This window comes from Ambystoma mexicanum, chromosome 3q (assembly GCF_040938575.1).
Source record: "Ambystoma mexicanum isolate Mex_15411 chromosome 3q, UKY_AmexF1_1, whole genome shotgun sequence".
Classification (NCBI taxonomy): Eukaryota; Metazoa; Chordata; class Amphibia; order Caudata; family Ambystomatidae; genus Ambystoma; species Ambystoma mexicanum.
In genome coordinates, this window is record NC_090926.1 from 1,157,799,208 (window position 1) to 1,157,826,158 (window position 26,951).

The following is a 26,951-nucleotide window of genomic DNA, read 5'->3' on the forward strand; positions in this document are numbered from 1 at the left end:
GGAACATTCCATTCTTAGAAAAGGTACAGATTATGCGAGATGATATCCAGAGACAGCAACACTCAACAGCATCAACCTAAGCAACCCCCTCACTAGAGTACTTGCACCAACTCGAAGAGCTCTGATCAGTGATATGGGGGTTCAGACACTCTCTAGAGTACTTCCTGTAATGCACAACACAATACCTGCTAGCTTGGGAAAATGCACATATAAGTGAACAAGAGAGTACCACTAGGAGCCTCAAGCCTGCAATATCTCAATCCATTTTAGATCCAGTTGACTAGGACCATCAAGATGCTAATCTCTCTATACATCCAGAAAATATACCTTTCAAGTCTCTAATAAAAGGCAATTCGATGCATGCCGAAGCTCCCACATATCGGAATCAGAAGAGCCGCACCCGTGAGGCTCTGATACGGAAAGCTGGACTTAACCTGGCAGTAAATGGGGGGCATGTTGCAATGCGAGTGTAGGATACCATGTGTTCCCTTTTTATAGGGTTTATGCTGGAGGCTCCTGCTACACTTCAGTATCTTTTCACGGCGTATGCCATTGCCAGTACTATTGCTCTGCCAGTGGCTTTTCCAGACACAGGTGCAACAGCCATAGTGTCTGTGTAGTAAACAAACAATATTGATATTGGGGCCATGACGCTACTAATAGTATTTTACCAATACATGCTTGCTGGGTTGGCAACTGTGGATATGTACTCCACTGTAGTAGGTGCCAACACCAAATATCTGATGATTCCTCCAACAAATATCACCTGCCAATCACTTGCACCTCCATTACCCTACTTCTGCACCTCCAGCCAGACACACACTGGGCCAAAGCCAGCAGCAGTGCAGAACGATTTGCTGCACAGGGAAGGATCCGGGGGGGATTCATCACAGCTGAAGAGCAACCAACACTAAGCAAAAGGTTCTCTCCGTAGGCTAGTGTTGATGTCACACTAATCTCAGCCATCGCTTCTTTCTCCACCATCAAGCGAAGGGGTCTATCTCAACACCCCATGCTTTCCAACTCCTAATCCCTAACATGTGACCTATCGGACAGGGAGCAGGAGATATAGTAAATCTTCTTACACTGCGACAAATATCAGTACCACCCTACTGAACTCATGCCATATTTATATTCCTTAGACACACCAAACTTCAACACTTTTGAGATGTTTTCCCGGAAAAGCTTCAAATTAGCAAAGGAGAATATCTTGTTAAGATCCTCCTTAGTCTCTGTATTATCTTCTGAGGAACGGTGGTGGGAGGGCAAGCATCGGGCATCTTCTGCAAGGAGAGAAGCTTCTGGTCCTCAACACCCTCATTGGTACAAGCGAGGTTAACGGTGGTCAACGCTGTATACACAACTGTTAGTGAAGTACTAAGAGCTCTTGGTCCCATCCTAGTTCCCATGTGCACTTGCTTCAGAGCAGCTGGTTTCTTCTTTTCAGGAAAGGGGATTGTTCCTACTTACATGAAATGTCAAGAAAGATGTCTATTTCAGCACTGCCCAACAGAACGGCATTCAAAAGCTCATGATTGTGACTGGCCTTTCAAGCCAGTGGCCTTGTGGCTCCAAGGTCTTCAGAAAGGTTGTGACTCATACTTCTACATTCCAAGGTTTCAGGGTGGTCTTGGCATCATCAACTCAGTTCACCCTTCAAAATCTTGTGGTCACTTTGGGTGCATTAAAGGTTCACCACCTCGGTTTGTCTGACAATTGTTCTGTCACATTTGCCTTACCTTCAGAGGCCTATTGTCAAAATGTCCCTCTGGCACATGCTTTACTATCTTATCCTACCGCTCGGGAGGTGGCTGTATGGTTCAGTGCAGACTCTCCGAACGTGGCTGGGTGGGTGCAATAAACCCTTGCACAAGTATGCTCCAAAATGACAGACAAGAGACCTTCAACTATAGCTAAGAAATTCAGTCTTTCCATCTGCAGAGGAAGACAACCTTTCTTGACGGCTTTAGACATTGACCCCACTAGACGCTCATTTAATGGGTATTCCATTTCAGTTTCAGGTATCTGTGGTGTCAATGGTCAAAGGGACATGTGTCACAGTTCGCCTCCATCACCAACTTATCTCTAGACATATGGCCTGTGATCCAAGAATCGGGGAGCTACCGGGTTCTGTTTACCAGCCATTACTGTCTTGAGTACCCATCCAGGACCTCCACATCCAAAGTAGACTCAATATACTAGCCACTTTCATTTTCCTTTTATTCTACTTTTTACTGAATTGTTTGGTAATCCTTTTTTGTCATTTTTCATCTTTTACTTCAAAGCTTGTTCTTCCACCTTAATTATGCTCATTCGGTTTATGCTTTTGTTACTAATCAGACAGCATGCATGTGGAACTCAATTTAAGATCCAACCCATGGGACCACAAGACGATTGATGATAGCTTGATATGATGGACATCAGGAAGACAGGTTGCTCACGCTAGACCAGAACCAATAAAGAAGTCATCTGAGGGGCAAAGTGTTCCCCACTTCCTGCAGTAACCCAAGGGTTGAAGTATACACTTGTGAATCTCTTATTTATCTAAATAAGAAAGTCTTCAAATTGATATAAAGTATGATAGTGGGCCCCAATTTAAGAATAGTTTGTTGCATTTAATCTTTCTTCATTTTTATAAAAGAGTATTTATTCACCCTAGTGCCCCTTTTGGAATGTTCCCAACAATTTCTATTGAGCTGGATTTCATCTATAAAAATACTCAAACTCCTTGACTACTCCAGCCGCTCGATACTACTTTTAAGCTGTCTTGCATATGTATCGTCTTGTGAATTAACATAATCAATAGTGTGCGTACAAACAGTCACTCGGGAACAGTTTTAAAAAAATAATTTCTCTCAATCAGTTGGCTCAGCAAATTCGGAATTCATATATTTTTTGTGACATTATGTCTCTCCCCTGAACAACAGCCTTTCTTGTGACAATTACCCCACCAGAAAGTCTGTCGACTTAACTCCAACAACATGTAGGGATAACACAGCTCTCAAATATCTTCCAACGCAAAATGGTATTTCCAGATGATGAAATCCTTCTAATTTTTATGCTTAAATAGGGCTTCACAATATGTAAGGATAACACAAGGGTGACAACTTACCTAGGCCATCACATTTGTTCTTTTCTTTCCACCAAACAACACCTTGACAAAAAACTCAACTGTCCATTGAATTATAAGTCGAGAAAGATAAAATTGTATTTGTCCCCTAAAATCACTTTTACGAACAAGTAGTACAAAATGAAAAAAAACTCTTAAAAACAAGTAAAATGTTAAATACAGACTATAACTCTAACAAACTCAAAAAGGACTCCCCTCCTAATCTCCCCTGTCAGACCTATATGCCCATGTTACTCGCTTGTAGTGGGCCACTGAAAACATGACCACATCGTGAGTAGTGCTGCGTGTCCACTCCAAGACTTCATGCCAAGTGTCCGAATACTGGCCTCGTTAGTAGAGGTTTCAGCCTTTTGGTCCTCAACACAAAATAAAGAGGGCATAAGAACACAAAATTTCCAATGGGGATCTGCAAGCACAAAGAAAACCACCGGGAAAACTTTCCCGGCTAGGGGTAGAGCAGAAGCGTAATATCTAACATAGAACACCCTCATGTCAGGACTATGAATCTTGTCAAGGTATGATACTCGGCCCAACGGACATTTGAATTCTAATTATTGAAAGAGTCTTGGGGCTTTTTCAAGTAATTTGTTTTCCCTTCTCTACCAATATTTCACCTTCAGCTTGCTCATATCTGCTTTTTTTATAAGAGCGTGAGAATTCCACAAACAGCCCAAACTTGATTCGACTAGGTCACTCCTGACTGCTTTAAACCAGTTGAAGTCTTTGTATCCTGGTTGGGTATAAAGCTCTGACAGGTGAAATTTGCATATATATATATATATATATATGTATATATATATATATATATATATATGATACATTACTCACCGTAATCGTATTTCTGATGCTTGTATCTGCTTAGATTCACATGCTGTGCATAGGCCGACATCTAGTGGAAGCTGCGGAGTATTACAGTTTGTTTTTCGAAGTCGAAAAATGGGCGTCGACACAGGGCGTGCCAGTAATACTATCCCTAGTGTGACGTCCCCTGTACCCATGATCCCTCACGCGTCTAGGATCCCCAGATTGTGTTTTTCCTGACATGAGGTAGCATGAGGAGTAGCGTGAGTACAGATAGTCCAAGCAGATAGACAGAAAGGTAAGACTACAAGCAACCATGCGCCTTCTCTCGGAGGGGAGGAAGGGTGGGTCGCATGTGAATCTAAGCAGATACAAGCATCAGAAATACGATTACGGTGAGTAATGTATCCCTTCTGAGGCTTGTGGAATCTGCTTAGATCACATGCTGTGCATAGATTAGCGAGCAGTACCAGAAGAAGGAGGTGGGATGTGAGAAGGGTCATGAGCAAACAGGTGTCTTAGAACCGCTTGTCCCACTTGTGTATCTGCCTTGGAATGAGTGTCAATGCAGTAATGCTGAGTAAAAGTGTGAATAGAGCTCCAAGTAGCTGCTTTGCAAATGGTGTCAAGGGGAACATTTGCAATGAAAGCCAGAGTGGCCCCAATGCCTCTGGTAGAGTGGGCCCTTGGCGTAAAAGGCAGAGTTTTTTCAGAAAGAGAGTAACACAGCTGTATACAGTTGATAATCCACTTTGAGATAGCGCCCTTAGAGACGCGATCCCCCTCTCTGCCTGTAGCTACGGAGACAAACAGTTGATCTGTTTTCCTTAGCGGTCTGGTTTTATTTACATAGTATAAGACCGCCCTACGCACATCTAGGGTGTGTAGTTTCACCTCAGCTGAGCTCTGTGGGTTTTGGAAGAAAGCCGGAAGCTCGATGGACTGGTTTACATGGAACTTGGATATGAATTTTGGTGAGAATCTAGGGTGTGTGCGTAAAACCAGTTTGTCCTTGTGGATAGTAAAGAAAGGATCTTGCACTGACAGAGCCTGAATTTCACTGACCCTTCTTATGGAGGTAATGGCTACTAAGAAGGCCGTTTTATAAGTCAGGTGTTTGAGACTACTTTTATGCATGGGTTCGAAGGGGGGCCCCATGAGCTTAGATAGCACCACATTGAGATCCCATCCTGGCGGTGGGTTCGAGATAGGAGGGTGAAGTCTCTTTACTCCTTCCATGAAGGCTTTAACCACTGGTACTTTCCACCACGAAACCTTGTTATGGGATGTGGTGTAGGCTGAGAGGGCTGCCAGGTGTACTTTCAGAGAGTTAAAACCAACCCTGCATCCAGCAGGTGGAGCATGTATGTTACAACGTTGGAAGGAGTGCAATCAACCGGGTTGATTTGTTTACTCTGGCACCAGATAACGAATCTTTTCCACTTGTCAAAGTAACAGTGCCTTGTATTTGGTTTCCTAGACTCTTTTAGAATGTCCATACACCTCTGTGGTAATTTGAGATGTCCAAACTCTATGACTTCAGGAGCCATGCTGCTAGGTTCATAGAGTTGGGTTCCTGATGCACTGTTTGACCTTGTTGCTGGGACAGAAGGTTGTACCAGGCTGGGAGTCTGATGGGCTCGCATACCGCCATCCTGCGTAGGTGTGGAAACCATGGTTGTCTCGCCCACATGGGAGCAACTAGGATGAGCGTCATCGATTCCTTGTTCATCTTGTACACCACCTTCCTGATGAGGGGAGTTGGTGGGAAAGCGTACGCAAACATCCCTGACCAGTTTATCCACAGGGCATTCCCCTGGGAGTCCGGTTGTGGGAACCTGGATGCAAATCCTGGGCATTGTTTGTTTTCGCTTGTGGCGAATAGGTCTATAGTGGGGAAACCCCACTGAGAGAAGAGATCTTCTACTACGTCTTTGTGAAGGACCCACTCGTGTTCTTCTGGGAGGGAGTCTCTGCTTAGAGCATCCGCTAGGGAATTGAGCTCCCCTGGAACATGTTGCGATGACAGGAAGATGTTCCGTCTGAGTGCCCATATCCATATTTTCTGGGCAAGCTTGGACAGATTTGGCGAACGAGTCCCTCCTTGCTTGTTCAGATAGAACATGGCTGTCGTGCTGTCCGTCCTGATCTGCACCGACAAGTTTAGTAGATGGGGCTCGAACGCCTGCAGCGCTCGGAATACTGCCAGAAGCTCTAGCAGATTGATGTGGTTCTTGGCTACTGAGTGAGACCAGAGACCCTGAGCTGTGTGGTGGAGATGGTGAGCTCCCCACCCCGTGAGGCATGCATCTGTAGTCACCACTGCCTGTACTTCGGGATCGTAAAAGGGTTTCCCCTTTGCGAGATTCTCTCTTGTCCACCAGTGTAGGTTCTGTATGAGTGTTGGCGAAACGACCACTAGATCGTCCCACTGACCACTTGCCTGAGACCACTGTTTCGCCAACCATTCCTGCATGGGACGCATGCGCAGACGCGCGTGGGGGACCAGGTAAATGCATGACGCCATCATGCCGAGTAACCGCATAGCTTTGCGTACTGTTATCTGTTGACCTGACTGATAATGCGGAATTTGCAGAAGTATGTTCCGAATTCTTTCTTCCGAAGGGAAGGTCAATCCTTTCTGAGTATCTAGGATAGCTCCTAGAAACTGTTTTGAGGTGCTTGGCACCAGACTTGACTTTTTCTCGTTGATGGAGAAGCCTAATTCGTGGAGGAGGTCGATGGTCCTCTGAATGTTTGACCTGCAGATTCCTGGGGTTTCCCCCGTTATGAGCCAGTCGTCCAGATAAGGGTACACTGGGATTGCCTCCCTGCGTAGGTGTGCAGCTGCCACCGCCAGTACCTTGGTGAATACCCTTGGTGCAGAAGCTATCCTGAAGGGCAGTACCTTGAATTGGTAGTGGCGACTGTCCACCTTGAAGCGCAAGTATTTTCTGTGCGCCGGGAGCATGGAAATATGAAAATAGGCATCTTTCATATCCAAGGTTGCCATGTAATCCCCCTTTTTTAGGAGTGGGATTACCTCTTGTAGTGTGGTCATACGGAATTTTTGGGGCTTGACATACTTGTTGGCAGGCCGTAAGTCTAAAACTGGGCGCATTGTTAAATCTTTCTTTGGCACAAGGAAGTAAGTTGAATAGATACCCTTGTTTACCTGGTGTCCCGGGACGAGTTCTATCGCGTCCTTTTCTAGCAGAATGGCGATCTCCTCGAGGAGGATCTTCTGATGTTGTAAAGAGTGGACTTTTTGTCTTGGAGGATGGTTTAGGGGACGTTGCAGTAGTTCTATGCAGTACCCATTGGATACTGTTGACAGCACCCATCTGTCGGATGTTATCCCTTCCCATGCCTGGGTGAAACTTGATATTCGTCCCCCTACTGGGGTTGCATGGGAAGGGACCCTGAACTGAGCGTCACTGCTTTGGTGGAGGCGTGCCTCCTCCTTTACTGGGGCTGCCTCTGCCTCTACCCCGTCCTCTTTTACTACCCCTACCAACGCCTGGGTAGACTGTTGTGAGCTGGTGTTCCACTGTGTACCCTGGGTGTGGGAGTAGCTATTTCCTCTATTGGAATTTTGGCCGCGGGGGCGACGAAAATTGCCATTCCCTCTTTGGTTAGGTGGTTTGGTAGTTAACTGGCCAAGGGATTTGAGGGTGTCGAATTCTTCCTTAGCGTTTTTTAGAGCGTCCTCGACTGCCTTCCCAAACAGGAGATCACTTTCCACTGGTTTGTCTAAGAGCGCAGCTTGTGTTTCTGCTTTGAATCCCGACTGCCTCAACCAAGCATGCCTTTTGATGACAGTCCCCTCTGCTATAAGTCTACCCGCATTATCAGCGGCGTCCAGAGTTGCTTTTACAGTGCAGCCTGACACGTTCCTTCCTTCCGCACAAATGCGAGCTAGCTGGCTTTTAAGGGGTTCGGGAGCAGAGTCTATTAGTGCTGCCACTTCTTCCCACTGGTGACAGTTGTAGCTAGCCAACAGTGTGGTGGAATTCGCGATTCTGGCTTGGTAGGCTGCCGTGGAAGCTACTTTCCTGCCAAAACCATAAAGTTTTTTACTTTCTTTGCCGGGGGGAGCCTCAGAGGAAGATAATGGTGTACCAGCTCTTTTGCGGGTGTTGGTTACTACTAGAGAGTCTGGCTTAAGTTGACCTCTAATATATAGGGGGTCCGACTGGGCTGCTTTAAACAGCTTCTCCACTCTCGGATTTACAGGTCTTGTCAGGTTTGGGTTGACAAGGGATGGTGCTATTCTGCGTTGAACAGATTTTAGGATGGGAATGGTCTGGGCTACTGGCTTCCTTTCCCCTATTAGTTCTTCCGCAAAGTCCCTTTCTTCCTGGACACCTTGTGTGTCTATGTGGAAGTGGTTAGCTGCCCGAAAGAGCAGTTCATTCAGGAGGGGCTGATTATCTATTGGGGAGTCAGACACTGGGGCTTCCCTTTCGACTGGTGAGTCCATTCTGAAAATATCTGGGCTATTTTCTGGCTCATCCTCGTCTTCGTCTTCGCCGTAATAATCTGATCCTGCAGGATCTTCTGGCGTGTCAATTTCCTGACCTTCTATAAGGGAAGAGTTTCCTTGGTCTGTAGGGAAGAGGTAAGAATAGGGTTGGACCTCGATGGGGTCTAAAGGCCTAAATGGTGTCTCGACCCGGGGTCTTTTATTTGAGGGGATAGGGTCCCTAGACCCTGAGGGAGAATCTTCCTGAGGGTTTAAAGCTAGGAGTTGTTCAGGGTGTCTTTCGAAAAAATTCGCCAAGGAAGACATCCTTGACATTACTCTGTCAATGTCCTCGCATGACCAGAGTTTTGAGCTTGGGGTGACCTTGCTGGGACTTTCTATGGATTGGCCCTGAGAAGACTTGGTCAGTTCTTTTGTAGTGGAGGACTGCAAGGGTTGTTTCCTTTGCTGTTTACCCCCTTCCCCGTGGGTGGAAGTGTGTTTCCCCTTTCCCTTATCTTTCGACGCCTGGCGTCGAGGATCGGAGGTGGAATCCCTGTCTTTCGAACTAGCCTTCGAAACTGGCCCCTCTTTACTCCCAAGTGATGTACCCTTTTCCTGGGGTGCAGGCTGGGGGTGGAAGTCGTGTTCGTCTTCGGACGATTGATCTTCCGGGATATTAATGGTCGAGGCACTCTGTGCAAGTGTGGAGGCTTGCCTGACGTCGTGCGGCGACCTCGACCGGGACCGCCCAGAGGACGTCCTTTCGGACCGCTCCTTCTGTGCCTCTTTCCGAGGTTTCGACGACGTCGAATCTCGGGTGGATTTTTTGTGTTTAGCGTGTGTATGTGTAACGCTTTTGTCGCCGGGGGACTTCCCCATAGTCGCCGGGACGGACGACCTTCCGAGGCCGGGGACGTGCGTTCGGCTGTCCTTCGACGCCTTGGTGCCCTCGCCGTCCGAAAGTTCGGCATCGCTGCCGTCGCTGAAGGTACCCTCCGCCTCCATAGCTGCTAGCTTGGCGTGGTGGGCCCAACGCTTGGTGGAGCGGTCCTTAAGAGTTTTTGCCTTAAACCTGCTACAGGCCCTGCAACCCGTCTCGGGGTGGTCTCTGGGTAGGCAAAGGTTGCACGTAGCGTGCTTATCTACCCAAGGGTATTTCTTATTACACTTGGGGCAAAACTGAAAGGGCGTACCCTCCATACGCGCCTGTGGGCAGCGGGCAAGTGTGTGTAGGTAATAAGGTGTCGAGTGTGGAAGTGTACCACCCCCACTCTCCCTACTTGTAGGGCCGAGGCCAGCGGCCCAGGCCCGAGCCGAGGCGGAAGCCTCAAGGCCCAATCCGTCGGGTATTCGACGTTGATCTCCTCCCCGGTTCGGCGTCGAGATGTTGATCGACGAAAGGTTGGCCAAACGGGGCAAATTAGAATTAGTTTAGAGTGAAACTATGGCAAAGCCAGGGAACTCCGATGAAGTGCTTCCGACCAGAATGGCGGAAAAAAACAATCTGGGGATCCTAGACGCGTGAGGGATCATGGGTACAGGGGACGTCACACTAGGGATAGTATTACTGGCACGCCCTGTGTCGACGCCCATTTTTCGACTTCGAAAAACAAACTGTAATACTCCGCAGCTTCCACTAGATGTATATATATGCATACAGAGAAACTAGGGTTGGCCCAGAGCCCCACTCAAAACGTCATGGGCTTTAGTGCCAACTCCTCAGTTATGGATCTGACCTTTGCCTCACCCCTCATTCTTTCTGGGTTCAAATCGTGGAAGTGGCGGATGGGCTCTTTAGTTGAGATTTCGGTAAAATACTCTCCACTCGTTGAATATCTGGGCAGTTCCCATAGCCCCAGAATTCACCAGCATACAGGGCTCCATCCTTTAGTAGGGCTCCATCATTGAGTAGCTAACATAATTGCCTCCAAAACGATGGCTAAACCAGAGTATCCGTCCCATAACCTTCTTTAAAAGCATAGTAATGTTCTCCACCTGGGCCTCTATGATCCAGTCCTCAAATATCTAATGCCCAGATACTCAAACATTTTGACTTGCTTCACAGCACCTCCTCCAAGAGAAGTTTTGTAGCACAATTGCTTCTGTTAAACAAAGGGACCTGACTTTGGATTTTGCACCATTAATGGTGAGAAGATTAAGATGTCAATACGCTTTAAATCCCAGGAGAAGCTGCCTAAAACCAGTCTCTGTTTGAGAAAGAATTATGTCATTGTCCACAAACAGAACAATCTGGACCGCTCACTGCCCATCCTTGGAAGATCTCCACCCCTACGCTGCAGCCTACTAGCAAAATATTTAATAGGAAAATTGACTAGAGTTTGAGCAAGAACATAACTTTGCCCCGCCTCACGATCACATACTCTTCCAAAGTCAGACCTCCAAGTTCCAGACAGACCCTGCCTCTTGCCTCCTAGTGAAGGGCCTGATGAAATCAACAAGTTGTGTATTCAGACCTTCTAATCTCAGGTTCTCCCACAGGGAAGTCCAGTCAACCAGTTTGAATGATGCCTTTGGCTCGACGAACCCCTTAAATATGGAACCCTTTCTAAAGTTCAAATGTTTTATAATGAAAAGCGTTAGGTGAATGTTCAATAGTGACAACCAACGGAGGAAACCCCCCCATCCCCGAACTGAGGTCTGTATGTTCAATGTGGTCTCCCATGCAAGAATCCTGCCCAAGACAACTTCATAGAAGACCTTTCCCAAAGTATCCAGGAGGGAATTATTACTCATTGTGTGGCCTTCCAGATGTTTTCGCACTTCAACTTTCTTGATCCGTCAGCAGCATAATCAATGGTGTAGGATCATGAGAGTTGTAGTTCCAAACCATGGAGGTGAGGGCAAACATGTGTAACCATGTCATTGTTCCATTGTGTGTGTGTTTATAAAGCACTCTATTACCCGGAAGGATACCTTTGTTCTAGGCCCAGCTGCTATGAAACTATCACTCTTCCATCTGGTATAATATAAATGAAAAACAAGTGCTCTTCCTTTTCACACAATGATCAAGGCAGTGAATTCCATAAACATTCTACCTGAACCGAAAAGGCTCCACAAACAAGTCTGGCAATGTTGGCCCTGGGCAACAGCAGCTGCCACGTTCAGCCAAACAAACATATCCAGCAGGTGCATGTGGTGTAAGACTAGCTTGGATGAAGCAAGGTCCTGCCTGCATCCTTGGTGGCCCAATGAACGATGCAGGCAAGACTTGAAGTCAACCTTTTAAGATTTTGCCCCGAGGAGGCTGTGTTACCCTCTGAGAGCATGGGTGTCACATGGTACTGCCTATTTGGCCAATCCTAACGCTCACTGCTGTATTTTGGTTGCAGGCATTACAATATTCTGGTCTATAAGGCACTAACAATAGAAACAAGGTGAGGAAAGGAGAAAGGATTGAGTACCTTTTCAGCAAGCAAACTCAACTGGAAATTAATTTTTCAAATAAGTTTATCTGACCACTGATGATGCCTAATTCCTTACCTCCATCACAAGGTCCAATGACTCTGACCAGACTGTATCATCACACTTGGGCTACTTACTGCTAACCACAAGGGGGTATTTCTGTTTTCGGTTGGCTTCAATTTCAACCTTTTGTAACACATCCAGAAACATGCACCAAGCATACAGGAAATGAATGTCCTTAAGAGCAGTCTACGGTGCCATTTTAAAGTAGGGGAGCCTGAGTGTCCTCAAAGTCTGTGCCTCCTTAATACTAGGTTAAATGGACGGTGGAAGAAGGTTGAGGCCAGCGTCACTCCACGAGCCATGGCTTACAGCAGAGGCTCCTATAGAGACAGGCTGACCACTTGCTGCCGCCCCCTCACGGAACGATTCTGCCGACCACAAAGCGGTACCCTGTATGCCCGGTGACCAAAGGAGGAAGATATGGTCAATGGTAACAAATGTTGCAGATAAATCCAGAATATTAAAGCTTTGACAATGGCATCAAACACCAATCTCCAAATGACCCCCCACATCTCCTGTGCAGTGATTCATTTACAGTAGCTCAACTCTGAAACAGTAAGATCCTTAAAATAGGATGTCAAAAGAAAATTCTAAACACAAGCTTCTGTGGGGCCACTGTGTGTCCAATCTTCTAATTTGAGATACTCTAAATTAGACTCATTTCATTATCTTGGGTTTTTCACTTGAGGGCTTTTTGGTTCATGCCAAAGAAATGATTTTCGGGGTGTGCATCATAGAGACAAGGAAACACACGACAACCCCCCCTCTCCCTATTATTTCAGGGAACTGCATAAAATTTAGTTTTCCACAATGCCAGAATAACGTCTAGGCTCTCAGAACCAAAGCAAGAAGAATAATACAGTACAAACAGCTCGCGATATTAGACAATGCAATACCTCTAAAGAAGGCAATCTGAATACAGCGCACCCAACACTTGCCTTATGCCCTTTTATCTAAGTCGTGTTTTTCAACCTGCCACTATGTTAAATGGGCAGAGTCAGGCTTTATTTTCCCCATTTGGTTCTTGACAGGGTAGAGTGGTTATGAATGAACAGCTAGAGGTCAGCGATTTCTACATAGTCCATAGGAATGAGCCCCGCAGATTTCTGCCACAGCTAAGGCTCCCGCTGCTGATATATATATATATATATATATATATAAATAACACAATGCCAACACTAGCCTGCTATGGAATGTAAATTGGCAGCAGGACTTGGCAACTCTGTGTGTGGGAATGTAGTGGGAGATCTTTTTTGTTGCAGCAATATCTTTATTGTTATTGCTGCACCCAAACTATCTCCAAAACTATGTTTACCGCACTTACAGACCAGGTGTTCTTTTTTCAAGCCATTAATGCCTCTCCAATGTAGAGAGATTTTGTTCCAACTGGAAGTTTTGGTCTTGATAACCTCTTCGCTCAAGATAATGCGGCATGTCTGCGGAAAGGCAAGACTCAATTGCTTGAGCTACTGCGTTCTAAACGGTTACCTTAGCAACTAAAGCGAGGTCGCTACATCAGATGCATGGATTGCACCTGCAAACATCCACTTAGCATGTCATCAAACCCACAGACATACACTTTACATAAACCCGCTTTTCGAAGCCTAGTACCGAGAACTGCCTGAACGGGAATGGGGAAGGGACTGGTTTACAAATGCTGTTTTCTCCTCGGGCAAGGACTTTACACATAATGACCAGTTCAGCTAGTATGACACAGGGACATATTTGGGCATGAAAACTCTCACAAAGGATATATTCGAAGCACCACCACGATTTACTAATAAAACGTTCATAGTCCTGGTTATGTACTTCTGCAAATGACCCAACATTCAAGAAAGCAAATCACTAAGGGTTGCTTTCTGCCAAGGGCGATGTATCTCGTCCTTGGGATTACCTCCCTGTTGCCAAGTACGTGATACCTCACTTAAGGGGTTGATGAAACAGAAAACGTTAGACGGCACTGCATGGCGACATACCAAAATCACCAAAAAAGGCCTTGGCACTGGGGGGAAAAGCCATGGCAGTTAAAGGGTTAAACTGAATATGTCTGGAAGCTCTTTAAAGACAAAAGTCAGGCTAACCACTTAATACGCTGGATTGACAAAGTTGGTCGACGTCAGTGTCTTTCACTCAAGGGTATAAGCACCAAGTCAGCCTTTTAATGGGCATTTTGGGGGTTGCCTATTGGATGACAAAGATCAATAAAATAACTGAACACATGGGTGAAAACAACCACTATCATCTCCAGGAGAAATGGGGAAACTGTGTGGTTACCACCCGGTTTTTTTCCGCAACCTCCATGATTCCCCGTTATTGCATACATTCCTGGCCGTGGCCCAACCTCCCCCTTCTTTGTTACGGCCTATATCAAAGGATTTACCATAGGCCCACACAATTCCAGAATGAAGGCACTAGATAAAGCTGTGGGTATTCTAATTTTCACTGGGGGGACCCTTATCTTCAGTGATACCTAGCAAAAGACCAGGTGGATATTCAATCACAGTTGGGTGTCTAGAATGCTACGGGGAACGTAGGATTTCTAGTAGATTCAAGAAGAGAATGCACGCCAGGATCTTCCCATCCACCCATCCAAGAAGCCCTACTCCATGTTGCCACTAAAAATGATGAAGGCTCACAGTAGACTGTCCTTCACCAAAGACCTCTGAAAAACAACCGCCCGTGCCACGAAGATGCACCGAGGCCAATGATCCTTCTCCTTTTCGGGTAGGACAAAGTCCTTTGCGGCTTCATAATCAAGGCTTCTCCGGTGCTGATTTCTATGAAAATAAACACTCCAGGGTCTTTTTCTTCCAAGCATAAGTACAGAGTTTTCTTCCGGATGAGACTTTAAAGTCAGCCCTCGTTCATCAAGTGTTCTCGATGCCAAAGTGCCTTTCTAGAGCAGAACTCCGAGAACCTTTCCGGATTTCTTGTAAAGAATCGAAGTGCTGCTGTTCTTTTCCGAAGGTACCTTGCACCATGGGTGATGGGGTTGCATAGGTTCCGTAATCACCTGCAATAACCCTGAGCCACCAGGCCTTGCTGCTTGGATTTCTCTGGTACATCCTTGGACGAGAGTTGCAGTGGGACACTTTGCAGCATGTACAATGAAGGATGTGGACAGAAAACACTCTCCGATGCTCCATATTTTGACATTCATGTAACACGTCATTACTTTCATTCCACAGCATTAACTCTACCTTTTGACTCCCTCTTTCTCCTTTTCAGTCACCTGTTCAGAAGAAGGCACCCTCGACTGGCTGGGCCTATCACCGTGCAGCTCTGGACCTGGCGTGTAGCTCCGGCTGTGCATGCATCATAGCGGCGTTTTCCTCCCTTCAATAACTCTTTTGATGGCTCTTTATTTTTGCAGTGCATCCTAGGATGTCAAGAACCTGTCGCGGTCTATACACTTGGTTGACTTTGAGGTGTCCCATATAATGTGTGCATTTGTCTCTCGGCTCAGGAATCAGGGCAATCGGCATAATTTTCTACTAACCACTTCCTTCACATTAATGCTGGGTTTGATTTGGTTCCGCGGGAACACGAAACCTGATGGGAGGAGCAGCAGGAACACAAAACCTGGTGGAAGGAGCACAAAGCTTCCTAAATCCTCGGGATTTAGAGAAAAATCTGCAGATTTCATCAAATCAAATATCGTGGAGATAATTTATAAAAATATTCTGTGGATTCTATTAATAGGCATGCCCTGAATTCTAATATAAATATTCTCTTAACAACAATCCCTCCCACAGGACGGAGAGCCCCAGGCACGGAGTATGATGTTCTTATGTGAAGAATGTTCTAATAACAGGAATTACTTCCGCAGGAAGGACAACACTGGGACTCTCAGAAGCTGTACTTGTCTCTGAAATGTTTTTTTAACTGCCCCTTATTACTGGAATCCACTTTATATTTAAAGGTACTCCACCACAATTTTCCCGTGCAAACACCGCCGGCTAATGTTTAGTTTCAGCTGGCTTTACCTTTTTCGAAATCTGGATTTGATGTCCACCAAAAGAACATTGCTATGAAAACAGTTAAATGATTACTCGGAACGCTGGCTGATCATCTACTTTGTGCTCCTTCCTCGGGTCCTAGACGCTACTGCTGCACCACCGCTGGTCCCAAATCTTCTGTCTATCTTGGCACCTGGGGGGTTCCCAGAGAATGGTCACCCCGTTCATAGACCTCAAAGAAGGATGGTGCAATGCTGGGGTTTCAATTGCGCAGGAGTCCTTGTCAATTTCTCGGCCTATTTGGTCGTTGACTGTTAGCTCCTCTGCGGCCTGATTTCTTGTTAGCCGTTGTGGGATTCCTTAACCGTCTTTAACATTATTAGCGTCACTCAAAGCCTCTTCCCTCAGGATCGCCCACCCCACAAACTCCTGAACTCTCCTCCTCACCCCACCCTACCTATTCCTGTCTTTTCCCCCCTCCCTTCAGTGCCCAAGTATTCTTGGCCTGAGCATAAATTGTCAGTCAAGGACCGCGATCCTCGGTTGTTGTTGAAGATCTGTCTTTTGCTCTCACCAACCCCTGGGTGCCTTGCTTCCTGTTTGGTAACTTATCTAATCATGCCTTGAGTCTTCTTCCAATGTGTCTTGTTTGCTTTCATTAACAGTTGCTATTGAGTTGTCTAGGATTGTCCCTGGCGATGACATCAACTGACTAAATCTCCTTTTGAGTCTTCAAGATAAAGGGAATGTTGCCTCTTGGGTTTCTTCCGCCTTCCGGGCCGACATCTTTGGGGGTAGTGGGAGGGGACTGATGTGTACCTTTCAAAGTGGACTTGAGTTGCCGTATGAAAGCAAGGCTCGTGTTCAGTTGGGCGGGGTGAACATGTGTGTAATGATCAACTCCTTTCTGGAAGTCTACCTGTTTTCCAGAGACTGGACCTACAAGGGGCATGTGCTGACATGAAATAACCTTTCAACCCTGCACTCTGAGAGCTGGAAGGTTGGGCGCTGGCCCCAAGTGCCCTGCTCCTTATATGACCAGTTTATGGGGTTGGTCGGTTGGTTGCTATGCTGTTGTCTGCAGCCACGCTGTAATAGGTCATACAAGTGGGCTTCCATTCCCTAGGACCTACAGTGCCCCGTTTGATCTTTTCGGATCAATTCCTAATGCAAAATAATTCAAGCTTAAAATCCACGAGCGCTCCCTTGGCATAAGCAGGAGGCATCTCTGCAATGCTTTGGAACTAAAGGACATGTAGCCAAAATGGGATCAGAACACAGGAATGTCAGCATATAGTGGCTTTCTGCCTAGGTCTGTTCTGGCAAAACCAGAACAGAGTGGGAGTGCAAAACAGCAGCGGAAGGGGCCATTTCCTTTATATTCATTTTCAGCTTTTTTCCACCATAATTTTTCCTTCCCGCCCTTTCCCCCCGAAAAAAGGATTAACTCGGTTGTCTTGCCAATAACAGTTTGTGGTGGCCATGATTGACAGCTTCCATCAGCATGCACTAAGAGTTTGAAATGTCTTGCTCCTTAAATCTGTAAAACACTAACTCTCTCTTTCTCTTCCCCATTTCCCTTGTCTTTCTCACTCTCTTCCCCGCCATCTGCTCCTTAATAACCACGCTCTGTCCCGCCTCCTTTCTCCTGTCCTGTTTTACTTCTTCTTCTTGTCTCTTACTCCATGCTTTCTCTCTCTATCCCTCGACTATGTCCTCTGCTCTGCTACCCCTTCTTTCTCAATCCCTCACAATGTTACTCTGACCTCCTTTTCACCCACTCATGTTGTCCTCCACTACCACCCTCTTCCCAATAAAATACTTTCTCCCGCCCTTTCTCCATTTTTATTTCTTTTCTTGTTTTTACACCGCTCTACCTCCCAACTCTTTCATTTACTCTGTCACTCTAATTCTCTTTCTGCTTCTTGGTCGCCCTCTCTTGATCTTATCATCCTTTCTCTTTCCCACTCTCTCTTCTGCTCTTCCATTCGCTTGCCTTTGCTGCCTCTAGTCTTTGTCTGTCCTGGAACTTTACAGAAGGTTCTGGAAGCTACCTCCACCCATGAATCGGAGCATCAGTCGGGAGCATGGTGCAAGGATCCCCTGCAGGCGGGTGAGCGAATCTACGTCATGCCTTGGATTCCATATAGGACAGACACCTTGACTGAGTATGCCACGTGGGAAGACTATATCAGTGGGCGCCACACTACCACGTACCGGCTGCCCAGCCGGGTGGACGGGACAGGCTTTGTGGTGTATGATGGGGCCGTATTCTACAACAAGGAAAGGACTCGAAATATTGTCAAGTATGACCTGCGGACCCGCATCAAGAGTGGCGAGGCCATCATCTCCACTGCTAACTACCACGACACATCACCCTACCGCTGGGGTGGCAAAACGGACATCGACCTTGCAGTGGATGAGAATGGCCTTTGGGTAATTTACGCCACTGAGAGCAACAATGGGAGGCTAGTGGTGAGCCAGCTCAACCCCTACACCCTGCGCTTTGAGGGTACTTGGGAAACGGGCTATGACAAGCGCTCTGCCTCAAATGCCTTCATGGCTTGCGGTGTCTTGTATGTGGTGCGCTCGGTCTACGTAGAGGACGACAGTGAGGCAGCGGGTAACCGCATTGACTATGCTTTCAACACCAACATGAATCGTGAGGAACCGGTCTCTCTGGCCTTCCCCAACCCATACCAGTATGTATCGTCTGTGGATTATAACCCCCGGGACAGCCAGCTCTATGTGTGGAACAATTACTTTGTGCTGAGATACGCCATGGAGTTTGGTCCGCCAGATCCTAGTACAGGTAAGGCCTTTGCCCTCTCCCTCATGTTTTATGTTGTTTTTTATAATGAACTGCTGTGCTACAGATCAATGGGGCTTAGATTTCAGACTAACAGCTATGGAGGTTCATAGATACTTATAGCAAAACATATGATTTAGTTTCGTCCTTCGACCATGTGCCATAGACTTTACATGCAGCAAATATTTATAACCAAAATGAACTTCCCTTTGGACGTCTGATGTCACACACCTGCAGATCCTAGTACTAGGCGGAACCAACCAGCGGTGAAGGTAATTACTGTTAACGTTCTCTGGATCAGGAGGTTGGGGGGCCAAGTCTATGAAGGTGATACTGGGATCCACAGCTTGCTTGGCTCACCTATGGTAGCAGTGCCCAAGCAGTCAAGCCTCATTCTCCATAGAAGTCTTCCTGCTGGCCCCAGATACTAAGGCTAACAGCCAGACAAGGGAAGTTATTTCATGAAAGGACTGTCTTTTCATTCAAACAATCAAGTTCTGACACCAAACAGGTCCTACAAAAAAAAGATGGGGCAACCTCCTTCATCGGACAGTAGTATTCAGTGTGATAATGCTTTCCTGTGGCCATTCACTTTGCTGTCATTTCTGACTGTCCTAATCTTTTGGGGGGTTCAGGGCACTTCCGGGTATACATTTACTGTATTTATGCCCAGGGATTGTTGGGCAAAAAGTGAGGTTGTGGAAGGACACCCCCACAAGGTCGTTCTCTGCCTCTCCCCCTGCCCCTGTGCCCCTTTTTATCCTCCCACCCCCACCAAAACCCTGGTGTCACTTCGCTCCCTAGCACCCATCCCTCGTGCCTCCTTTCCTCTGCTCCTGCTCAACATCCCCCAATCGCCCCCACTTACCTTTTCACCTATTAGCGCTCTGGAGCCTGCTAGGGGAAAGCCGGCTGAGCTCCTCACTACGTATTGGTCCTACACTCTGAGTTCTTTTGCGCGTCGGTTTTTTCCCTAGTGGGATCTAGAGCACTAATGCATTTATTCCCTGAGACAACGTGCGGTTAATGGAAACTGTGACACTACTGCGATGCTGAAACGTCAGTTCCCGTAATCAGGAACAAAGGGGTGTAGCTGCCTTCAGTTCCTGGAGGAATGGAGTTCGCACTGTTGTCCATTTCTAGTCTTCCTTGGTTCTTTGAGGCAGGAGCCACATAGTTGAGGTTTTGGCCGTCCTCCTCGATGGTGGTAAATGTTGCTATTGACGTGAAACTGCGTGGAACGACCTCTCTAAGGCGGCTCCTTCTTGGATCTCCAGCCGTGGTCACAGTTCTGGGCCCTGGGGATGTGATGATAGTGGTACTGATAGTGTTGAGAACCAAAGGGGTTCTGGCACGCGACAGTCCACTTGGAAGATGCACAGATGAGGTGACAGCCCAGATTAAAGATGGAGGCAAGGGCACTCACTCCTGGGCATCGTGCCAGAGCATGAAGGTGGAATGGATCAACTGGGGGAAGATCGGTTTGTGCAGGAATTGCAAAGGCAGTTAGGACACCATGCTCGGCCCAGGCAGCCGCGATGGAGGGCAGGAGGAGCAGCCTCACAGGCTCCAACCAGCGCTTTGGGTTCACGCATTGCTTACAGCTTTGGACGCCGGTCGTCCCAGAGTGTTTGGACTGCTTGGGTTCAATGAGGTGATAAAGTGATTTGTAGACCCCAAGGAACGGCCCACCCTCACCTAGACCATGTGGCGGAGGTCCTCGCCGACTGGTCGCAGAAGGTGTTTCTAACTAATGTAAGGTCCATGTCATAATAGAAGGTCATCTAAAAATCGTAGAACCAAACGACAACAGTGGGCACCACGATATGTTCTGCAAGTTCAAGTGGTTGGTATTCATTATAAATATACATTTGATTCCTCCCAGAACCTGTGCAATGCACAATAGGGAACACCAATGAAGATACACCGGCGGAACCCTCTGTGGCACTGGCGGAACCCTCTGCGGCACTGGGGGATCCCTCTGCGGCACCGACGGTACCCTCTGCGGCACTGGCAGAATCCTCTGCGGCATTGGTGGAACCCTCTGCGGCACCAGGGGAACCCTCTGCGGCACCGGCAGAATCCTCTGCGGCACTGGGGGAACCCTCTGCGGCAATGGGGGAACCCTCTGTGGCACCAATGGTACCCTCTGCGGCATCGGTGGAACCCTCTGCGGTACTGGCGGAACCCTCTGCGGCACTAGGGGAACCCTCTGTGGCACCTGGGAAACCCTCTGCGGCACCGGCAGAACCCTCTATGGCACCGGCGGACCCCTTTGCGGCACCGGCAGAACCCACTGCGGCACTGGGGGAACCCTCTGCAGCACCGACGGAACCCTCTGCGGCACCGGCAGAATCCTCTGCGGCACCGGCAGAATCCTCTGCGGCATTGGTGGAACCCTCTGCAGCACCGGGGGAAACCCTGTGACTTAAATCACTGCAACCTAAACAAATAGGTCACATTTATTGGAAACAACTAATTCATATATGCTGAAAATAACCAAGCAGCATCTACATAGTTGCCAACATGTTCCATTCCATTCTGTAGGTGCTAGCCCAGTTCTGTTTTTTTCTTTGCATTCTGGGAATTGTAGTTCCATTTTCCCATGATAAAACCCGGACTACAAGTACCAGAATGCAAAATATAAAAACCAGGACCAGATAAGCGCTTACAGTTTGGAATGGATCATGTTGGCAACTATGCATCTATATGCACAAAAGGTTTGCGTAGATCCAAATAGATTCCAAGAGGACAGATCATAGTGCAATGCATTTGGGATCTGAGGCCCATTATCATGGAAACATCTGTCCTGTCAAAGCAACCTACAATTCTCTTAAAATACATTGAATCAAACTGCGAACCCTCCGTGTTCAATGTTTTAGAGAAACCGTTGAGAATTGAGTAGTTTGCTGTTGACCCTTAGTCGGAGCCGGCCTTAGGGCCGGGCGTGGCGCCATTGGCCCCCAGGGCGCCAGCTCGGGGGAGCCTTTCAAGGGCTACCCCGAGCTGGCGTGGTTGGAGAAGCATCATTTTGAAATTAAATGCGCTCGCGGGAGCGGGCGCATTTAACAATAGGGTGCTGGCATCCTATTGAGATAATTGGCTCACTGCTCCTGTGTAGGAGTGGGGCGATAATCATCTAATAGGGTTCCGCAACACCCTATTGTTGTTAAATGCGCCGTCTCCCGCGAGCGCATTTAATTTTAAAATTACACTTCTCCCACCACAAAAAGACATCCCCCGGCGAGAGGGGCGCCAAATTGTTATTTTTCTGTCCGGGGCGCTCCTGCCACTCAGGGCGGCACTGCCCTTAGTTAATTTGGGCTCAGTGGATTCGTCTGCGGGCCACACTGCAGTCAGAAGAGTGTACTCGACTATGGAAAGGGGGGGGCAATTGGTGGGTAACACTGTCTGGCGGAAACTTGGGGCTCATGCGGAGGTTCGCAGTTCATACCCTGAGTTCTAGGTCCCCCAGAACCTGAAGGATGATAGCCTAGAACCTGACACTTTGGGAGGGGGAACTGAGGAAAATTCATGGATGCTGCAAGCGCCTGATAGGTTAGAGATGTCAGTATATCGGAGCGAGTACCTTACCTTCTGGTAAGGCTCCGCCCACTGATTTAGAGAGCATTGGCACACAACGTGTATCCCTCCTAAGAAACACTACACACGCCACACGTTCACTTTTACCAGCATCTAGCTGCTTTCATCCGCCCAAAGTGATACATTACTTTGCCCTCTGTGGGGGATGCTGGGGGCGCAGTGTGACTGCCCTCTCATCCTCCAATGCCCAATGACTGCTTTATAGGTTCCGAGAGCCAGAGGAGTTCCTAGGCAGCTTGTTTATTCTGCTTCCTGCCCCCCTGCCACAGCCCCCATGAAGACCACTTTCCCACTGCACCACGATCAGAGATCCCCCATCACGGTCAGAGATACCACCTGTAATCCTTTTGTAATCTCAGATCACGCGCTTCTTTCCTCTAATAATAGCTCTCCCTCCTTGGCCATCTGAAGTTTCACAGCAGCAACACCCAAATGTCAAACGCGTGTGGTCTGAAAGTTGTTTTCGCCGTAAGCGGTCAAGCAGAGGCTGGCAAACTAAGAGTGCTAAAGAAACCCTGGTCTGCTGTCTATTTCAACTCTCCAAGAAAAGTAGCCACTTCTTTTAAGGTTAAAGGAGTTTTCGCTCTCTGCTAGACCGTTTGAAGATTCATATTAGAAGGGCCCTGGGGTCTATCAGCTGCTCAGTGATGCAAAGCGAGTGCAAAGCTCTGTATGGTAACTCTGTTACAGCGGCAGCCATTTTGAAGTAGTCATTGTAACATTATTGCTGAGAGAGATGTTACATTGTTGCTTTTAAGAGCTCGTATTTTTCCCATGCTTTCGGATACATTTTATGTGTTTTTACAGTGTTGTGCTACATTATGTTGTGTTGGTTATTGGGTTGTGTTTGTAATACCATGTGTTGTTTTTGTTGTGAAAAATATTACTATTAACGCCGAGGGCTGCCACTGTTTGTGTTGTTAAAGAAGGTGCCCGTGGTGAATTGGTACCCCCTGTACATAAACCTTTATGATGATCACAGTCCATCATAGCTGATATTATAGCAACAGGTGTAGAGGTCTACAGAAGTAAAGGGTAATATGTTTTTTATGTACAGCCTCCATACACTTACCCGCTACATTTGAAAAGCCAGACCTATTGGCTTTTTCAATGCATGTTCTATTCCAGTGTCACAAATGCATGGCACGCCTGAAATAAAGGAACATTTCCCTAACAAGGGAGGGCCTGCCCATCCGAAAGCAACACATGTACACCACCGTACTAAAAACAAGCATTGGCAATGCCACCCATTATGGCTCTTGTGGAGGCATGGAAAATGAATTTGCCATGGAGCTGCCATAGTTGCATTAACTGGCCATCAATGGTAGCATGTGCAAAATGGTTTGAAATCTGGGCATATCATAGAAGTGCCTGGCAAATGCCTAAAACGTATACAGAAGTCGAAACTCTTGGTTTGCCAATGATTGTTTTTAACAGGACTTCAGTGAAGGACACGCATAGTGCTTATTAATTTAGTGGCTAAGATCTTTTTATTGCACCAGTAGCATATTTACAGCTCCAATTAAGTCATTAACTATCAGACGACTACTATAAAAGAAAAACACTGGCAGGCACTTTGTGACTTTGCGCTGGATCTCCAGTCCAAAATGCTTCACATCATGGATAGTGGAAAAGCCGGCATGTTAATACTTTTGGGTTTATCTGTAGCCTTTGATTTGTTGGATCACCAAAAACTTCAAGAGGCCCTAGAATCATCGGGGTGTTATTCACGGGAAGCCATCAATTGGGTGTCCTTCTTCCTCACGGAACGGAGCGCCACCATTTTTTTGGGTGGGCAGATATCACTACCTCTCTCCATCAACTGTGGAGTACCCCAAGGGGCAAGTTGTCCCCTCCATTACTCAACCTATACTTACAGTGTCTCTGCACCCTTCTCACCAACCTAGGGGTGTTTTTCACCAACTTTGCAAACGATACCCAATTAGTGATTAAACTGAGTGGGTGCTATAATACAGATAATGGGCCTCATTACGAGGCTGGCGGCCGCGGAATGAACGGTGCCAGTAACAGACCGGCACCGTTAATTCAGGGCCGCCACATTAAGAGGTCTGCAGCGGGTCGCACTCTGGATGCCTGACGTGCAGAGCGGGACCCGCTAGCAGTACAGGATGCTAATGACGGGCCCCTTGTTAGCATCCTCCCCATTGAGCCCTATGGGGGCTCAAATGGGAATGGGGGCATACCGGGTCTGGGTCCTGCAAAAGGGAATTACCGGGCCCTGCAAGGTTGGAATGGTCCGGTAGGTCCCCTTTTGAGGGACCCGAGTTTGGGGGTAGCCATGCCGCTAAAATTGGCATGGCTACCTCCAAACTCGTAATGAGGCCCAATGCCAGGATTGTCAATATCTAGAAAATCCTTGAGTCATGGATGAAATCAAACTGCCTAGGCATGAATGGAACTAAGATCGAGTTTATGATCTGTGGCTCATATCGTGCCAGGTCTAAACTTAACTCTGATTATACCTCTTTCAGCATTAGAGATTCATATATCTCGGTATTAAGCAAAGTTAAACCCCTAGCTGTACATCTGGAGGTTTCTCTTGGAGCTGAAGCACACATAGCCTACTTGAAGAAAAACTGCCAATACTATCAGAGACTGCTCAAGGCAATTTGAGCTTTCCTGAGTGAAAAGAACTGTACCATCATCGCCAGGGCCACAATTCTTTCACAATTGGACTATGGACTATGGCAATGCCTTGTTGGCAGCAGCCAACAAGGGCTCCATCCAGCAATGCCAGACCCTACAAAACAACACAGTGAGAACTATCAGAAGGAAAACAAGAAAGGGAGCACATCTCCGAAGACCAAAGGTCACTTCCTTGTTTAGCCCTGGAGGAACATAGCTCCTTCAAATCACTGACCATTGTACCCCACTGTATGTATGGAGAAGCCCCTGCTTACCTGAAAGATCAAATAACTCCCTACAAACCGTGTCGGTCACTGAGATCTGAAGCGCAAGGCCTGGTCGAATACACCAGTGCCAAAAGAGCAAATGGGCTTGGACGCTCCTTTGCCGTAAAAGCAGCTCAACTATGGGAAGGGTTACCTGTTCCCTTGAGATTGTAATCAAACCATCTAATCTTTAGAAAGAAACTCAAAGCACTATTATTTAGATAAACGAGTAGCTAACTGCAATGTTGGAACTGTTGTCCCGTCTTCCTTTTGTTGTCTTTGTCTTGTTGTACGGGCACTGATGCCTGCAAGTTTTGGCTCGTTATAAAAAAATAAAAACATTTTTAAAAATCAATTTACGGGGTACCAGTGGTCCAGTGATGAATATCAGTTTCGAAACCATCAATCAGCCCCACACCTCTATTACACCAGAAGGGATCCGAACGGATTGGAAACACAAGAAAATTATAAACCTTCTTGTCCAGTTTTGGTAACGTCCACAGAACGGCGGGCTTATCACCGCAAGGTCGTGGATCGTTAGTTAGTTGCAACACAGCGAAAATACAATTATTTCCCAATGATAAAAGGGACTATTCAGTGAAGGTTGTTTACAAATATCTACTGTATTTTTTTATTATTTTGACTTATATTCAGGTCAAAACCTGTAATTTTATCAAAAAGTGCATTGGGTTTTCTGTTGGAAAAATTCAAGACTTTCATCTCAGGTTTCTCCGGAAAAAGGCTTCCCACAGATCAAACTGGTTGGCCACGGTGTAACAGAGAGGCCCAGAAGAGACCTATCTGTTAGGGCTGCAATAACTCACTGCGTTGAGGTAGCATCGGTGAGTGAGGCCTCGTTGATCTATTTGAAAGCCAATTCGATTAGGTTAGCCATAGCCACCGTCCACCGGGTGGTTTCTCCAGAAATCAGTCTATTCCACACGTCTTCTTCCTGGGTCGTCCATTGGTTCATGATCAGAGGCAAAAGGTAAGTAGTTCTATTTTTTTCGGTGATGGGGCAATTGAGAACCAAATGTCTGAGGGTTTCCACCCCCTCTGTGTTTTTACATAATCGACAGGTCTGATTTTCCACCACACCTCGAATTGCGAGGATTTCTTTAGTCAGAAGTACGTTTAATCTCGTTTTCATGAACAAGCATCTTTTTTTTTCCTCTGGGAATTTGCTGACATAATTCATTGGGACTTTTGGTTTGTTAAACGTGGGAGGAAGGTGGCGTAAAAGTTTGTTGTCTGCAGCTATCTGTATTGTTTTGATCCAGTCAATTTCTTCGAGTTTACTTTTGATTTTATCAGGCTTTTCTTTTAAATCCGTTTCTGTGCACAGTATATCGGACAACCTTTCTTTTCTGATTTTGGCCCACTTTTTAAATGCGATGCAGTTTCCGTTTTCCATTTCTTCTTTGATTAATGAGTAGATGGGAAGGGAATCTGCCAGAAAAAAAATTCTTAATAGTCTCATTGCGCTGAAGTCGACAGTCGAGGCTAACGAGACTAGTCCAAGTTCTCTTCGGATAGCCGCCATTGTGGTCGATTTTGGAAGCCCCAGGACAGAGTGAGGCCTCCATTCCAAAAGCCAGCATCGGCACAAGTTTCATTTTGTAAAAGTTAATAGCCGGGCTTAGCGAAAATTTACTGAACTTCCTAGTGAGGGTTCTCATTTGTGCTGTCAATCTTCTCGCTTTATCCCAGAGTAATGCTTGCATTGCCTGGTCCGTTGACGAGTTGTCTAATTCAAACCCCAAGTATCTGATGTTTTTGACTT

The 26,951-nt window shown here is 46.8% G+C and overlaps 1 protein-coding gene across 4 annotated transcripts in view; it reads left to right on the plus strand.

Annotated features, from left to right (window-relative positions):
- Positions 1-26,951, plus strand: part of ADGRL1 (adhesion G protein-coupled receptor L1) — a 979,436-nt gene that overhangs the window by 731,218 nt on the left and 221,267 nt on the right. For all 4 annotated transcript variants that reach the window (XM_069603973.1, XM_069603976.1, XM_069603977.1 and 1 more), the window contains exon 5: positions 17,856-18,656. In XM_069603973.1, the coding sequence (XP_069460074.1) occupies positions 17,856-18,656 (801 nt within the window). The remainder of the gene's footprint in view (positions 1-17,855; positions 18,657-26,951) is intronic.